This window comes from Olea europaea, unplaced genomic scaffold, assembly GCF_002742605.1.
Source record: "Olea europaea var. sylvestris unplaced genomic scaffold, O_europaea_v1 scaffold1508, whole genome shotgun sequence".
In the NCBI taxonomy this organism is placed as follows: domain Eukaryota; kingdom Viridiplantae; phylum Streptophyta; class Magnoliopsida; order Lamiales; family Oleaceae; genus Olea; species Olea europaea.
The window spans coordinates 2394-20526 of record NW_019232657.1 but is presented as its reverse complement, the minus strand read 5'-3'; the positions used below and the strand labels follow the sequence as shown (position 1 = coordinate 20526).

The 18133-nt window shown below is 35.0% G+C and overlaps 3 protein-coding genes across 6 annotated transcripts; 1 reads left to right on the top strand and 2 right to left on the bottom strand.

The window, feature by feature from the left end:
• Nucleotides 1–1638: 1638 nt before the first annotated feature.
• Nucleotides 1639–13395, top strand: LOC111376464 (uncharacterized WD repeat-containing protein C2A9.03-like). 4 transcript variants are annotated; one of them, XM_022999424.1, is made up of 11 exons: nt 1639–1858; nt 1972–2021; nt 8984–9127; nt 9275–9442; nt 9570–9656; nt 10541–10675; nt 10787–10897; nt 11579–11670; nt 11754–11859; nt 12464–12550; nt 12634–13395. In XM_022999424.1, exons 3-11 carry the CDS (start codon nt 8987–8989, stop codon nt 13045–13047), a joined length of 1341 nt encoding a protein of 446 aa, XP_022855192.1. In that variant the 5' UTR covers nt 1639–1858; nt 1972–2021; nt 8984–8986; the 3' UTR covers nt 13048–13395. The 4 variants fall into 4 exon arrangements, with proteins under 4 accessions (XP_022855192.1, XP_022855191.1, XP_022855194.1 ...); XM_022999423.1 differs by having other exon boundaries at nt 8968–9127; XM_022999426.1 differs by lacking the exon at nt 1972–2021.
• A 493-nt stretch (nt 13396–13888) lies between these two features.
• LOC111376463 lies at nt 13889–15589 on the bottom strand. Its single transcript, XM_022999422.1, has 2 exons — nt 15377–15589; nt 13889–14389 (listed from the first exon to the last, which is right to left on the bottom strand). Exon 2 carries the CDS (start codon nt 14365–14367, stop codon nt 13906–13908), a length of 462 nt encoding a protein of 153 aa, XP_022855190.1. The 5' UTR covers nt 14368–14389; nt 15377–15589; the 3' UTR covers nt 13889–13905.
• On the bottom strand, nt 14878–15504 carry LOC111376462. The gene has a single exon (XM_022999421.1). It carries the CDS (start codon nt 15352–15354, stop codon nt 14893–14895), a length of 462 nt encoding a protein of 153 aa, XP_022855189.1. The 5' UTR covers nt 15355–15504; the 3' UTR covers nt 14878–14892.
• Nucleotides 15590–18133: the final 2544 nt, after the last annotated feature.

The following is an 18133-nucleotide window of genomic DNA, read 5'->3' as shown; positions in this document are numbered from 1 at the left end:
TTAATTTAACAATCGTTGGATAAATTAATTAATTGAATTTGTTATTTATAATCCCGAATTAATTAAATATTGGACCGGACCGGGCCGGGTCCGTTTGGGTTTATATATATACACAGCTAGGGTTTGAGGTCCAAAAAGGGTTTTCATTATTCTTGCTAGCACAAGAGAGAAACCCTAGCAGTTGCAGTCTATTCTCTGTATGGATTTCATTGGAGGCTGGATAATTGGACAGCTGTGGGGGGCAGATTCAAGCTGCTGGAAAGGAATAACGCGAAGGAGTTTGCAAATTACAAGAAAAGGTATATTTCTTATCACAGTTTTTATCTAAATACAAAACTGAATCTTGAATGGGAATTGAAATTTGTTAAATTTCGCTGTGCATGTTAAGTGAATTCCCAACACCCCATTCTTTGGGGAGAAGAAAAAAAGAATTAAAAAAAATACTTAAACAATGTTTTGAAGTCATTTCAATCATACAATTTTTTTTCCAAAGAATGAGGTTCAAATAAGGGCTTATTGTATTACTTCCCAAAATAAGATGGAACCACTAACTTTTTTGAAGTAAAAAAGGAAAAAGAAAATTTTCCCTATATAATTACTAATCAGTAACCATTTTGTGACCTAGCTTCTTTTTTTTCTTAAAGACGGGGTCGGGGACTCTAGGGCTATTGCGCTTATTCCTCCCACTTGGGATACCATAGCTTTAGACTCCAAATACAGAAGAAATGAAGAAAGTATGCTCCTACAACTTTCAAATAAAATCTATACAACGGTACTTTCCCATCTCTCTCAATCTCATAAGTTTAAGTCGGGGCTAGCGATCCACAAGAAAACAAGCAGTAGGGAAAAGCTGTTAAAGGGCCTACATGGCCCTTGTTCATCTAGCAAAACCCCGAGCAATGGTAATTGGTGGCCTAGCAAGGGCAATGCACCAAACTGACGTTAATAATATTATTTATGTCAATTTCACAAACGGTAATTGAATTTCATGTAAAATTTTAAATTGGTCATTAAAAATTTCCGTGACTAATCGATTTAACTTTACATATTTGGTCACTTCTTTAACAGCATTTACTCTAGATTTGATGTAGCCCAGTAAACACTGACATTGCCTAATAATCTTCGTACCCATTTCGTCGTGAAATTATGTGCCTATTTGATTTCCTTTAATTGCAGAGAAAATGAGTTTTAAATAATATTTCTAGAAGAGTATATGGTTAAAAAGTAGAAATTTTTTTTGGGAGAATATATAAAATATATTTTTGTGTGAATGCGTGATTGAAATTATCATGTAACAAATCATAAAATAAGTTTAATGAGAAGTATAAGTCTTGTACAAAAAGTAGAAGTATAAGTCTTATAAAATGATCGATTTATATAATTATTTCGTTTTACTAAGTTTGTAATCTGGATTATAAATCTTTTATTATCATCTATAATGAAAGGCTCGACAAAGAGCTGAAAAATAGTCGGGAGTAGATTCATAATATCATCAAGTCGAATAGTAGTTTATTGGATTTTATTCTATACTTTTACAATTCAATGACCAATATGGAATTTTTCCATAAAATCGGTGGCCACTAGTGAAATTAACTAATTTTATTTATACGCGAAAATCAGCACGATTTGTCTGTATCGTTCAATCCTATTCCTTAGTCTGGACAGTCGGTGAAAACCGGTGGATAGAATTTGCCAGATATATGCACATAAATTTCCCTCTTCGAGACCTATCGCGATCTACCTACAAGGAAATTCCTGAATTAATCAATTAATAAATTCAATTCAATTGTTTAATTAAACCTCTTATTTTACGAATTCAGGAAGAGTTCGATCCTTGCTTTCTCGTCAGTTCTGAAAGGTTTTGTGTTTTTACAACTACGTTCTATGAATTTTTGTTTTGTTGAGTTTAATTTTTTATGTCCGTATACGTGCATTCATTTGTTTTGGTATACTTGCTTTTAATTTGTTTAGGGAATCCTAGGGTTTATATATTTTTGGACGTACTTCTTTTTGGAGTGAAGGTCAGTGCATCTTTTTCTCCTTTTCGTGTTTTTGTTTTTCAGTTTAAGGTGTTCGCCTTGCGGTTCGGTTTGGTTTCGTATAAATATGACGATATTAGTACTGTTCTGTCGAAACATGTATTTTTTTTTTTTTGGGCGTTTCTTCTCTGTATACTGATTATTATAGAAATATCGCACTTCGTATTGATGGTTTTCTTGTGGCATTATTTATGCAAAACCCGCGGCATGTTGTTTTGTTTAGTTAGCTTTGTGTCAAAAATTAATAATCTTTTGTTTTTATGATTATGTTGTTTCCTTAGTTGCAACAATAATTTCATCATAATTTCTATTTGTTACTATATTGGCAGTATTTTCTTCATGTTTTCCATTGCTTCTAATGAACGCACTTGGAATATATATTTCTGTTCCTCTTTTTAAACATAAATGCCGTGTCTCCATATAGTTATTCTCCTAAGTCAAATAGACAAATTCAAAGGAAGAAATGAAAATAAACAGAGAGAGATGAATGTGGACTCTGGTTCCTGCAGACCATATTTAGCCAGTTGATAACTATTAGATACCTGGGTTTCATTTCTTTTAGCAGTTCTTCACGTCACTCAAAATGGAGAAAATTCGGTAGAGGACCTGGGATGTAAGGAAAAGAAGAGAGAAGAAAAGGGTAGGTTTGTCTAGATCTAGAAGATTTGCTTGGATCCCTTTACATTCACTTGGTTGCTGGTATCTTGAAACCTCTTTGCTTGTGGGGCCAGCAGTGGAAACGCTAAATGAACCATTAAGATAAGTATCAATATGTAAGAAAATTATGGAAATGTTACTAAGGATGTTTAACTGTGCTGCATGTCTCCTACGAAAACTAGCCTTTTATTTTCCATGAACATGCTGTTTTGGTGGAAATTGGTATTTGCATTATTGCACTTTAGCTGGAAGTTCATTGCATGCCTTGTAAGTTGTGATTGACAATTCATTTCTCTATGAGAATACAAAGGTTGTTCATGTGTTTGTGATTCTATAATGATGCGTGAGAAGTTCTGTAGTCCATGCCTCAAGGATCTGGATTTTACTTGCGGTTAGGTGAAGGAACAAGGCTAGCAGTGGGCCATATGCCTTTTCAAACATTCAAATTCTAAAGTACTTTACAAATAGAAAATTTTAAAAATATGAGTAATTTTAGAAATATATTGAAATCTGAAAAATTATGGAAAGCTATTGGTAAAAAAGGCACAAAAGGATATGTTTAATGCTCCTAAAGAGTTGATTATTGCATTTATTGAAAGATAAGATGAAATTGGATCATTAACACCCACAACATCGATTCCTAGCCACGCGTTGACTAGGCTTGAAGCTGGTGAAACTCATCACCTACCTCATAAGGGTGTTGAGACCATAGCATGTTAAACAAAGGCATTGCTTTCCCTAGTCATGTCGCTCAACTGTCTACGTAGAAGTGCTAATCGCTTTGTAGTATTTGTTACCCAAGATAAGCACATTGCCCACCTACTGGCTGGACGAATTGAAGCTTTCTTATCGTTAATTGTCCACTTACCTTTTTCGTATTAAATGTGATATTGGCTTCATGAATCAATTCTTTCACTCCATTTGGTCCACAAATAAATCTATTGAAAGATTCATTGCAGTTGGATCCTTAACAACCACAACATCAAAGCTACAAGCATATCGTAAGGAAATTCAAAACAAATAGTAGTTTAGCTTAACATATGAACGAAAAATATATACAATTAACTTTAAACACTTTAATGTCCAAACTGCCCTCTATTCTATTTCTTTCCTCGGCTTATAAATTAGGTCTTCTATTTTATGAACAATCAAAGTGTTCACATGATATAATTCCTCATCATTGATACAAAATAATGTCATTATCTTTTGAGCATAAATGGTAATTAGAACTCAAAATAAATAAAAGGATTTGCCTGGTCTTGTGTCCTTTTTCTATTTCCTATTTGGACTTTTTTTATAGGTAAATTTGATAATTTTATTAATCAAAAGAGTGCATACAAGAAGTGTATTCTCGATTTAAACAAGAAAGAAACAATGTGATGTTAGGTAGCCCTTTTGTCGAATTAACGGCCACTGGCATTAAACCAAATATACAAAGTTAGATAAAACAACTCATTGATTTGCTCCATTGTCCGTGTTTGATCTTTAAAACATCGGTCATACCTTTCTCTTTACACACGCACACACCATAGAAGAGGGGTGTAAGCGGTTCGATTTTACCGACTTTTGACAAATTTTCAAACCAAATTATTTAAGCCAGTTTGAGAAAAATCTAAACTCAAACTAAACCATTTTGAACGATTTGAAAAAAACTCAAGCCTAAACCTAACGGTTTGATCCGATTTTAAACAGTTGGTTTCGCCATATATGTCATTAATTCATTGAATTCAATTAATATTTATATCTTACTAGCAATGAATCTAGTGTGTGCTTGAGTCACATTATTTTTAAAGGATATATTTTAAAATAGTAGATTGATAGAGAATATATGGTTAAAAAATGAGGAAAAATTTTGAATTTGTGTGTAATATTATTTTATTGAAGAATGTGTGGTAAAAATGACATCAAATTACGGTTGAAAAATATATTTTTTCAAAGAATGTGGCTCAAACAGGTACTAAAACAAACTAATATATTTATTATAAATTTAAATACTAACTAAATCAAAGTGAAATCATAATAAACTAAAACATAGTTTTTTTTCATTTTTGTTCACCTTTTTTAGGCTAATGACTATACAATAACGTTTCAATACAAGTCTACTAAAATAGATATAAGGCCCAAAAAACATAATGATGTCCAACAAGATCTCGTGATCATCATATTTGAAAAAATGATACTGATTAGACAAAGAGAATAACCAACCTCAATAATAAAGTAATTGTTTACAATATCTAAACATAACAATTATACGAGTTTACGTTTGTATGACGTTACAAAACGCATTTAATTTCAGATTCTTACTTTAGTTTGCTCCAAAAAAATTATTGATCTGAAACTTTATTCGTAGCAAATATTATCACCAAAGGTCTAGGATCTCTTTGTCTCCGATTCGGTATAATGGATTTCAATTCAACTTTGAAGAAGCTTGAAAAATCTGAAAAAGAAGTGTTGGTGCCGGTGGCTAAAGACTGTGTTGGGTGTGGGCTGGAGTGCATTTAAATTCTGAAGAGGAAAAGGGCTTTTGATAGGTTATATTAGTCTTGAGATTATTAGATATAAATTAGGATTATTGGATAATACTAATATATTTGTATTAAAAAATTAAAAATTGACAAAAATACCCACAAATGACAAAACTTTTGAATTTTACATATTTTGATGATTTTTCAAACAATTTCATTTTTTATATTTTTATATATTTTTTCGCCGGTCTGATTTGGTTTTTAATCATAATTAAAATTCTCAAACCCGGTTTGACTGGTTCGGTTTGGTTTGGTTCGGTTTAGAATCATTTCGTTGACCTGGTCTACGTGGCACGAAACCAACAGTTTCTTAAATGCGATTTTGGTTCGATTTTTTGGTTTGACGGTTTTTGCTTTCAGCCCTACCATGCAATGCAATGCATCCTGGTATAATATCTTATAAATGCTTGCTACCTTTATCACAAAGTTTTTTCATCTATGCCTGCAACACGTCCTCTATGTGCCTAGCCAACACCCAGTCCATATGTTAAGAAGCTGAAATACTGTTTCACAGATCACAATAAATAAACAAGTGGTTTATGCGTCTCCCCATCGCTTTCACATATAACACTACTTGTTTACATAGAAGTCTTTTCTTTGAAAATTATCCACCGTTAATACTTGCCCCTCATAACCGTCCACAGTAAAAATGCCACACGTGGAGGCAATTTGTATTGCCACACCATCTTCCAGAGGAATGAACTCTTCGCAGATCCCAAAAGAGATTTAAAATAAGTACGAACTGAAAATACCATCCTCTGTCAACCTTGTGTCCATCCCGTGTCAACCTCCATCTGCTACGATCACCCTGCCCTACCCGGATTTGCATCTTATGCAAAGAGTTAAAAAATCGCCCATAATCATTTTCAACTCCCAATCGTGCAAACCCTTCCCGAAAATAATATTCTAGCTATAGCTCCCATTGTGAATGGCTAATATGTCATTCACTGTGGCAAAGGGCACCAGAGCAATGCGATGTAAGGAAAGAAACCCTATCTTTAGCGGTTGATTTCTACACCAAAAATCATCCCCAAATCTAATAATATTACCATTCCCCATCACAAAATTCAATCTATCTCAAAAGTCCCTCCATCCTCATCGGATATACTTCCACTTAATCACCCCATAAAAATTACGATCCTCGACCGAACACCAACCCCCCTCTATCGCACCATACTTTACCCCTATGATTTCTCTCCAGAAACTCTCTACTCCAAATCGCCACAGCCACTTGCGACCTTATTAAACAAAACAAGGCTCATCAATCCGAGGCCCCCATTCTCATAGTAGAACAAACAACTCTCCAATTAATCGAACGAAGTTTTCTCTCCTCCCCCAACCTTGCCCAAAGAAATTTTGAATCCCCTCTAATCTATTTGCCACTAAAACAAGAATAGGAAACAATGAAAAAAATAAGTAGGGAGATTAGAGAGTAGATTTAATGAGAATAAGACGATCTCCCTTTGAGAGGTACATACTCTTCCACCCCCTAATCTCCTCTCTACCATTTCCACAATATCATTATGAACATTTATACTTTTAAATTGTGCCCCCTAAAGGGATCCCTAGATATGACATAAGCAACTACGTAACCTTACAATCTAATATTTCAGTCAATTCCTCCACGTTAGCAACCTTTCCTACTGGAATAGTCTCATATTTCTCCAGATTTATCTTCAATCCAGACACCGCTTCAAAAATAGGGGCAAGCGTCACAAGTTGTTGAATTACTCATCATTTGCATCACATAAAGTCAGTGTGTCATTTGCAAATACAAGCGGAACACCTGCAATTGACCAACCATAAAGCCCCTTATCAAATTCTCCCCCACAACCTTCTCAAGTATCCTACTAAAGGTCTCCATTATAATAACAAACAATAATGAAGACAATATATTCCCTTGCCTCAAACCTTTGTTGCTCCGAAAATAACCGTCAGGGGTACTGTTGACCTAAATTGAGATCAAAATGGTAGGGAGACAAATTGAATCCACTAACACCACTTATACCTAAAGCCACATCGCCTAAACATATACAAAAGGAACCCCCAGTTCACGTGGGCCTAAGCATATACAAAAGGAACTCCCAGTTCACGTGATCATAAGCCTTCTGAATATTGAGTTTGCATAGCATCCCTGGAATCTCTAGGCGCAATCTTAAGTTAATGCATTCATTTGCTATCAGTACAGAATCCAAAATCTGGCGTCCTTTCAGAAAAACATTCTAAAACTTAGACACCACTTCCCCTAACTCCTCCTTTAGTCTATTTGCCATAACTTTCACAATAATCTGACTAAGCTAATAGGGCGAAAATTCTTAATTTTAGTCGCTCCCTTTTTCTTAGGGATTAACATAATAAATGTAGCATTAGAACTTTTTAAATGCCTGCCACACTTAGAAAAATAAGTAAGAACATTCGTAATATTCAGTCTCATCACCTACCAACAAGCTTTATAAAATGAGAACGAGATACCGTCTGGTCATGAGACCTTATCATGATTCATACTAAACACCACCTCCTTAATTTCATCCTCCTCAAATGGTCTTTCTAACCAATCGGTATCCTCCTTTGTGATGGTAGAAAAATCCAATCCCTCCAATTCTGGTCTCCACTCAAACTGCTCGAGATTGAGAATCTCACCATTTGGGTCCCAATATCATGTGGGTCCTCGTAAGTAAACCCCATCTATTTGGACTTATTTCACTTGAAGGATGATAATTATTAACCATGGGTAGCTGGAGTTGGCTTTGTGTCATATAAAGTAAATCCATAGTCTTTTTATTAGGCCATAAAACATTAGTTTGTTCTCCAATATGGCCCAACAGCCACTTGAAAGGTATACACTTATATCATTGGATGTAAAAAAGGCCTTTCGACACCCCTAAAACAAAATGTTTGTCGCCCAGAGGTCAGGGGCTTCCTCAAATGCCCGAGTTCATCAACATTGTTCTACTTATCAAATAAACAAACTTCCTGCATGCTCTCATATTTGGTTGGATATAGAATATGAAATATTTAGAGCACATAATCTGTTATGTATTCTGAAGGTCGGGGAAGTTTATATATTAAAGCAAATCTGCCAACAACAATTTTTGGTATACTGGCTACAGAGGAGGCCTTCCAACCAATCCCCATGTATAGAAATTTTGTTTTTTTATTTTTTTATTTTTTATTATAAATTTATGTGGTGATCATGGTCACCAATAAAAGTAAATTAATTAATTAAATAAATGGAAGCTATAACTTGTGAATGCCTCCTTGAAGTGGGTTTAGTTTTTTGAAAGATATATAATTTTCTGCTACGAATAATGCCATTAAATTTTCTTGTACAAAAATTACATATTTTGGGCTTCATCGTCATGATCCTATGTGACTACCATATGTAATCAAAAAGATTGGTTTCATTTAGGTCTGCTCATTTCAGATTCAGGTTTAAATCATTTAGTGCGTGTTAACATGTTTGTCTACTTAGACCACAATAGGTAGACTCACATGCAAATGTCAGTGTCTTTTAAATTCTGCTTGTTATTTCTAGGTGACTTGTTAGTTATTATATTCATTATACTGGTTCCAGGTGCATTATGTGTTGGTTTTTATTTTGGGTGTGATTCACTTCAGAAGTACATGTCGAAAATTGCATATATTCTATTGCTTCTGCCAAAACTTAAAATTCTTGATTTTCTTTTGATTAAAAGCCATGATGTTCATATTGGACATCTCTATATTCTGGTTGGATTTTGATGCAGGTCTATTCTTCTGTAGATCATGTCCAATCATCAAGAAAACAACGATGATTACATGGACAATGAACAGGAAATGGAAGATGTAGATGATGACATGGGTGATGAGTTTCATGGTCGAGATGCTGGTGCCTCAGATTCCGATGCAGATGAGTATGATTACATGGTGTGTTCAAAACCTATATTGTGAGCTCAATTGTTTATGTCCGTAAAGCGTTATCTAAGTGAAATATTATTTTTCATGATTTTCTCTAGAAATCTTCAACCTTCATCTATCCTTGCTGCTGTCTGTCATTTTTCCTTTGTTGTACAGAATGATAGAATTCATGATACTACAGCCGCTCAAGCTAGGAGAGGCAAAGATATTCAAGGGATTCGATGGGACAGGCTCAGCATAACAAGGGAGAAGTATAGGCAGACTAGAATAGAACAGTACAAAAATTATGAAAACATTCCTCTATCGGGAGAAGGATCAGAGAAGGTGAACTGTTCTGTTTTGCTTTTAGAAAAGTCCCTTCTCGTTTCCTCTGGGGAAAAAAATGGTTTAGTGAATTATTATTTCAATTATTTTTTCACTCACGTTGTATGCCTTTTCCACTTCTGAATAGCAATGCAAAACTACAGATAAAAGGGGATTGTATTACGAATTCAGACGCAATTCAAGATCTGTGAAATCAACAATCTTGCATTTCCAGGTCAGTGACAAGTTTTTATCCTTGAAGTTACTTCATCAACTAGATAAATTTTACTTTCTTCCTACGTTTTTCTGTTATCTGCATCTGTTAAGTTCGATTTTAAACAATCAGCAGGAAGTCTTTTCTATCTCATTTCTGTAGAACAATGAGTGCTTAATGCTATATTTCATTTCTGTAATTGATATCATCATCATCATCTGCTGATATAACTCTTTACTGTTGATTATATTTATCATGTCTTGAATGGTGGTGTTCCTTTTGAGTTATTTGTTTAGTTTTAGATATTGTATCAATTACTTCCAAGGTGATCATATGCTGTTGTAATTAGATTACTTGAAAGGAAAACTGTTGAGATTTGAAAAATTCTTCTTTTAAGCGGTCCAAATGAGATTTTAAGGTGTTTACGTTTATGATAACTTGGGTATGAAAGATGACTCATACTCTTAAGGACGTTATTATCTATCAGATAACAACTGTCTTGATTTCCCACAAGGAGCAGGCTATTAAAGCAGAGGAAACACAAATTAGCGAAGATGATGAATAGTCACCATTATGTAATGTGCGTGAACAGTTGAACTCATAGGATTTTGTTCCACATTCATATATCCTGTTTTGCTTTGGTTTGTGTTTTTTAACATTTAATGAGGTCATTGTAAATTTGCTCCTTTCTATGAGCCTCAATAACAAAGCCCATTATAGAAAGAAGAAAAAATGGTTAGCAAAAGGTGTAGGGGAAAGAACGAGCTGGCAGGGGAACATGGATCACTATTCTGTTTGTTTGTTTCCTTTATTGTTATTTCATCTTCTTTGTTCTAATTTTATGTAGCTCATGTTTGCTTTAGAAGCTCTATACTGAAACTCACGTTCATTGTTTGATGATGCAGTTGAGAAATTTGGTATGGGCTGCAACAAAGCACGATGTTTACCTCGTGTCACGTTTCTCAGTTTTGCATTGGTCGTCCTTGACTTGCACAAAGTCTGAAGTTTTTAATGCGTCAGGACATATAGCACCTTCTGAGGTGAGTATTTTGTTCTCATATGTTGTATATTTCTAGTTGCGCCATTCTCTCTCCTCCAATATTGGAGCTACAACCGGTCCAATACAAGACTGCAAGTTATCTCTTTTCCAGAAACATCCTGGAAGCCTGTTGGAAGGATTTACACAAACCCAGGTCAGCACACTAGCAGTGAAGAATAAGCTTCTGGTTGCTGGAGGATTTCAGGGAGAACTTATCTGCAAGGTTTATATTATTAATTGTTGTTGTTGTTGTTGTTATTATTTTTTCTTAAAGTTATATAACGGTATTGCAGTATCTTCATTTGTGGTAGTTGCTTGATTACCGTTATTTATATAAAACACTTCATTTTTTATCTGTCTAATTTTTCTTGCATTTCAATTTAAAAGTCATACAATGCAAAGTGCTTACACATTTAGTGGTTGACACTGATTTTAGCCATTGTTTGGGCTCCATTTTTATGAGATTTTTGGAACTAAATGTATTTTGGAATAGTAACTTTTTGGAGAATGTGTAGTTAAAAAGTAAAAAAAAGGTTTTGGGTTTATGTGTAATATTATTTTATTGAAGAATGTGTCTTTGAAAATGAAGAAAGAGAAAAATTCATTAAATTAAACTGGAGCTGAAACAGGAGCTTAGTAATATCAATTAAGAGCAAGTACAAAACAAACTAGTGATTTTGTTTCTGTTGCAAATCTACCACTTTCGCTCTCCTTGTCACCAGTTTCTTAATGGCTTTAACATGTACAGTCTGAAAAAACTAGTTTGGTTAATATAAGAAAGAATCTTATTTTTGAGTTGTTAGGCTGTTCTTTTGCTTTTCGATCTATTCCAACACAAATACTACGTGTCAAGGTAACTTGAGCCCTATTATTGAGGTATTCGTTTCCACTTATTTGATTGCAGTTTTTAGATAGACCCGGAGTGAGTTATTGCACACGGACTACCTACGATGACAATGCCATCACTAATGCCGTTGAAATATATACGTCAAGAAGGTATCTGCTATTCCTTGAAACTTGTGGATGTAAGATTTTTTTCTGGGCTTTCCTGACTCCTGATCTTCATCTTCTCTTTTCAGTGGTGCACTTCATTTTATAGCATCAAACAATGATTGCGGAGTTCGAGATTTTGATATGGAAAAATTCCAACAGTCCAAACATTTTCTTTTTCCTTGGCCAGTAAATGTGAGGACCTTTCTCTCTCCTCCTATGTCCCTCCATACCTAGTCTCTATGACGTCACTTTTATCTTGGTCTTGACTTGTGTATTGAGGGATCTTCTGTTTTATATTTTAGTTGGTTACTTTGATTAACCTTGTTGTTCTATAAAAATCCCCAAGTAGCAAAGTTTGGTAATATTGACATTGGTATCCATCCAAGTCTTTTGCAGAGTTGGGATTTAAGTGAACACTTGATTGGGCAAAAGTCATGTAGAATAAAACATTTGCCTGAAAAATCAACGAGTGAGGAATTTTAGGATCTAATTGAAATAAATAATGCCAGAAGATTTATCTGTAGTGTCATGGCCCCCTAACCCTCCCTGCACACTGCTCTGTCTTTGCATATCACTTAATTTAATATATTTGAAGAGTTTGTAGTTTTATGGTTGTCCAACACAATATCAGTGTGCAAAGAAATTTGAAGCTATTAAACTCGAGAGAGTTTTTTCTGTTTTAAATTTCTTTAGTTAGGGTTGATGGGTTGGGGTGGATGTACTTATGGTAGTCAACTTAGTCCTATGTAGTATAATCTAATGACATATTCTCTGGATTTATCGTTTCTGATGGTAGCATACTTCTCTGAGTCCCGATTCTAAGCTTCTCATAATTGTTGGAGATCACCCAGATGGTTTACTGGTGGATCCCAGGAGTGGGAAGGTACTCTAGTATTTCCTTTGTGAATCTCGAAAATATTGGGAGCATTTGAGTATTTATACTAAGATTTGATATCTGTTTTCCAGACTGTTGCATCCTTGCGTGGGCATTTGGACTTTTCATTTGCATCAGCATGGCACCCTGATGGCTTGACCCTTGCCACTGGGAACCAGGATAAAACTTGCCGAATTTGGGACGTGAGAAACCTATCCAAGTCGGTCGCTGCGTTGAAAGGCAACCTTGGAGCCATTCGTTCCATCCGCTACACATCTGATGGTAGATTCATGGCAATGGCAGAGCCTGCAGATTTTGTCCATGTTTTTGATGTTGAAAGTGGGTATGAGAAGGAGCAGGAAATTGATTTCTTTGGTGAGATTTCTGGCATGTCATTTAGTCCAGACACAGAGTCTCTTTTCATTGGTGTGTGGGATCGTACGTACAGTAGTCTCCTTGAGTTTGGCCGACGTCGGGAGTACTCGTACCTCGACTCCATTGTCTAATTCAGCTGTGTAATCTGCAAAATAAGTGTCTGGTCGTGGCTCTTTTTATGTTAAAAAGTTTAAACTTGTAGTGCAGTCTTCAGCAGAGTGTTTGGATCTGGATTCCTTCCATTGTGCAATGAAGTATAAAAATGTTTTCTTTCAGTTAGGTGATTGTACAGAAAGCTAGTTGAGTACCGGATTTTGTGAATAATAAATAGAAGAGCTGCTGATCTTGACGCATTGGCCGGCTTGTGAACTAGTTTAGGTTTCCCGTTTTTATGTATCTGGGAATGTTTATCGTAGTTGTTCGTGACATTTCGATTATGATTTACATTATCACCGTGAGAGAAGAGCAAGTCTTTTTCAGGAATTTTGTCATTTAAGTCCAATGATATTATGTCCCGTTTAAGCATCATTCTTTAAAATTCATTTTTTACCGAATTCATTTTGAATCTCACTCTTATTCCCTATGTCAGTACATATGATTCCTGAGACTGTTGAAACTCGAAATATAGGGATGAAATTATTTTGCTGAAATAGAAGAATAAAACACAGAAAATTTTGTTTTTCTTGAGATGTCTTTCGTCAAGATGGAAATTTTTTAGGATAAACTGAAAAAGTTCTTGAAATTAACCCAGAGTAAAAGACTTGGAGAAAGAAAAAGGAAAAACGTACAAAAGTTTAATTTTGTTTTATCAAGTTATTTTTGAACATGTTTGTATAATTCAAACTTACCCTTGTTATCATGAAGATCGGCCAAGGATCTCTGATCCAAAGAGGACCAATAACATGAAGCCAACTCAGTCAACAAAATCTTTCTTTCATTCATTCACCTCTTCACAAAATTCATTTCTTTCTTCTCAAATTATAAACCTCTCATCTTTGATTAATAATATCCACACTCCATTTATCAACATAATACCCAAATCCCCCTCCTCCCACCACCACCACCATCACCACAATGGCCTCCACTCTGTTCTCCACACCAACTTTCCAAGGTCTTAGACCCCTCAACAAGCCCACTGACACCACCTTCCAATTCCAAAAACCCATCTCCGCTACCTTCTGCCGCCCCAAGACCAGGCCCAGCAGCCTTAAAATCAAGGCTGAGCTCAACCCTTCACTGGTCATCAGCTTCAGCACTGGACTCTCCCTCTTCTTGGGCAGGTTTGTGTTCTTCAACTTCCAGAGGGAAAACGTGGCGAAACAGGTGCCTGAACAGAATGGAGTTTCACACTTCGAAGCAGGTGACGTGAGGGCCAAGGAATACGTGAGCCTTCTTAAATCTAATGACCCTGTTGGATTTAACATCGTAGATGTACTGGCGTGGGGCTCCATTGGTCATATTGTGGCTTATTATATTCTTGCTACTTCTAGCAATGGCTATGATCCATTAAGCATCATTCTTTAAAATTCATTTTTTACCGAATTCATTTTGAATCTCACTCTTATTCCCTATGTCAGTACATATGATTCCTGAGACTGTTGAAACTCGAAATATAGGGATGAAATTATTTTGCTGAAATAGAAGAATAAAACACAGAAAATTTTGTTTTTCTTGAGATGTCTTTCGTCAAGATGGAAATTTTTTAGGATAAACTGAAAAAGTTCTTGAAATTAACCCATAGTAAAAGACTTGGAGAAAGAAAAAGGAAAACGTACAAAAGTTTAATTTTGTTTTATCAAGTTATTTTTGAACATGTTTGTATAATTCAAACTTACCCTTGTTATCATGAAGATCGGCCAAGGATCTCTGATCCAAAGAGGACCAATAACATGAAGCCAACTCAGTCAACAAAATCTTTCTTTCATTCATTCACCTCTTCACAAAATTCATTTCTTTCTTCTCAAATTATAAACCTCTCATCTTTGATTAATAATATCCACACTCCATTTATCAACATAATACCCAAATCCCCCTCCTCCCACCACCACCACCATCACCACAATGGCCTCCACTCTGTTCTCCACACCAACTTTCCAAGGTCTTAGACCCCTCAACAAGCCCACTGACACCACCTTCCAATTCCAAAAACCCATCTCCGCTACCTTCTGCCGCCCCAAGACCAGGCCCAGCAGCCTTAAAATCAAGGCCGAGCTCAACCCTTCACTGGTCATCAGCTTGAGCACTGGACTCTCCCTCTTCTTGGGCAGGTTTGTGTTCTTCAACTTCCAGAGGGAAAACGTGGCGAAACAGGTGCCTGAACAGAATGGAGTTTCACACTTCGAAGCAGGTGACGTGAGGGCCAAGGAATACGTGAGCCTTCTTAAATCTAATGACCCTGTTGGATTTAACATCGTAGATGTACTGGCGTGGGGCTCCATTGGTCATATTGTGGCTTATTATATTCTTGCTACCTCTAGCAATGGCTATGATCCAAAGTTCTTCGGTTGAACTTTAAAGAATCTCATGTAGACACTGCTACAGTATTATTTTGTTCTTCTGTACTTTTATGTTGATTTCAAAACTTGCAATCTTGTCCTTAAATGCATCTATTCAAGGCATCCAATTTGTTAGAAGTTATGGAGGAAAAAGTCAATTGTTATTTATTTTAAAGATTTAGAGTTCATGGACTAAGAGGTCCATAGCCTAAGCTTTTTCAAAAACCGTTAACTCGTCAAATTGAATCGAAATCATTGGTTGGGATTGACGGGATTTAGGTTTCGATATTTTATACCAAACCAAACCATTGAAATGGTTCAATTAAAGTTAAGAATGTTAAAAATCGTTTGAAATCAAATCGAACCTTTAACCAAATTTTTTTAAAGTAAATTACTTATTCTACTATTATTCTTCTATTGTCTCTTTAGGAAAATATTAATTTAATTATGGTAATACTTTTTTTATTTAAAAAATGAATATATTAAAACAGATATATTAGTATTAATGTAACGATTATATTTAAATGGTTAAATCTAAACCCATGTTTGTATGGCTTAAAAATTTGACAAAAAATTATGTCAAAGTCTATAATTGATTTTATCAATTTTTCTACCACAAATTTTATCAACTTTTATCAAAATCTACTAAAAACTTGATTTTAAGCTACACCAAACAGGAACTAATTGTTATAGTGATATCGGGACTAACATATTTATTTTTTACTCATTTGAAAGATGTTATTTTTATATCATTAAAATTATGATTTGAAGGTAAATCAAACCGTAAAAAGTAGTTTGGTTTGAAAATTTTGTTTGATTTGAAAATAGTCTAAAAATCGTCCAATTTGGTACAGTTTTCATTCCTAAGCTCTAAGGTTGTGAATAATGAAAGACAATAAGATTGATATGTCAATTGGGAGGCCAAATTTCAATTATCAAATCTAAAAATATTTGACCAATTCTATGGCAATCATCCTTTGAAGTCCAATTTTTTTGTTTTGGTAAATCAATTCTGCTTGTTGTCATGTTTTATTAATAAAAGAAAAAAATAGTACTAAGAGGGGACCAGACCTGAACTAAAAATAAAATTACTGCTTTAACATTAGTTATCGAGTAAATTACTATTCCAAACCATTGAGCAATCCCCTACAATATCGTGGTTAAATCTCAGATGGGTTAGCTTCCTTACTAATCATACAATCACCGAGCGTGCGTATTAAAATCAATCATGCTACATGTACATTTTCTTTTACATCACTTTTAATATCATTTCACGTGATGACACATGATTGAACAGTTTTTTTTTTTTTTTTTAAAAACACACACACACACACACTTTCCTGTCCGACACTTTCTGAATTCCCACACAGTGTATACAAAAATGTAGCCCACCACATATATGGTTACATAATTAAATTGTAGTCCTTGAACAAATTAAAGTTTTGATTTGTTCCCGAGCAAGGCTCTGCTTCTAGTTTAGACAAGCCTCGACATGTTTTCTTATGTATGATCCTTTCCATGGAACACTGGATTTCTTATGGGTGATGTTTGGTCAAATCTTTGACAACTTATTTTCAGTTCTTTTTGGAGTTCAAAACACTGGTTCAATCTGGGTTGTCAGTCTTCTTCTTCTTCTTCTTCTTCTTCTTCTTCGTCTTCTTCTTTTTGGGTTGTCAATCTGGGTTGACAAAACCAGATTTTTTGGATCGTGGAATTAAAAATTAAAATGTAGTTTATTTAAATAACATTATATTAATTAAAACAAGTCAATACACTACTACAATTGTAGTCTATACATTTTGATACTTTGAAAATGTTGTATAATTACATCATTATCAATGTTGTTAAATGAATTTTGCTAATTGTACAGTTTTATTTGTCACCTCATTGATAGATGCTGAGTTGATGACGAATAAATCAAATTAAATGTAGAAAGTAAATAAATTGAAATAAAATTCAAATTTGAATTAGGAAGTTGTTTCGCGTGGGTTAAGTCGCTAACAATTAAAAAGGATCAGACGATTATGTAAGGGACGAAACCTCTTGAGACAAAGTCCCAAAAAGGGGTGTTCTTTTATTGGCGATGAACTTTACAATTGGGAATGAAAAATAACGTGCCTCCAAGGGGCGCAAGCACACGAGTTACAGAAAGAAAAATGTTTAAATCTAAAAACTAAGGAAATGAAAATTACATATTCTCTGTTCGAAAGTTTTGGATTCGGTCTTTTGCTTCTGCGTCCTTTCTCCCTTTTATAACTCATAGACGATCTCTTTGTGATTAACTACCCTAAAAACTACTTGATCGTCCTATAACTACCCACTTTCTTTGTAGTGGCCATTTTGTCATGAAACTGCCTTTTAACTGCTGCCATTATCTTTCATCGTTCAACTGCTTTCGATTGAATTCCTTGAGTCGTGGATCGTGATAAGACTACTTTAACAACTGCCTTGATAACTGCATTCCTTGATAACCACGATGCATTATATTTGTTGATACCTTGGGCGACTTGAAGGTTTGGGCGAAAGTAGAATAACAGCTCTGGGCGACCGTATGACACTCCATTCGTTCAGATTCTGGGCGACTTACAAACTTGGGCGATGGCGTTACCGCATTCTTGGGCCCCTTATTTGGGCCTTCACCTTGATTCGTTCGATTGGACTTCGTTCTTTGGGCTATCCGATTTGGGGATCCTTCAATTGGGCTTTACTCCTTGGGCTGTTC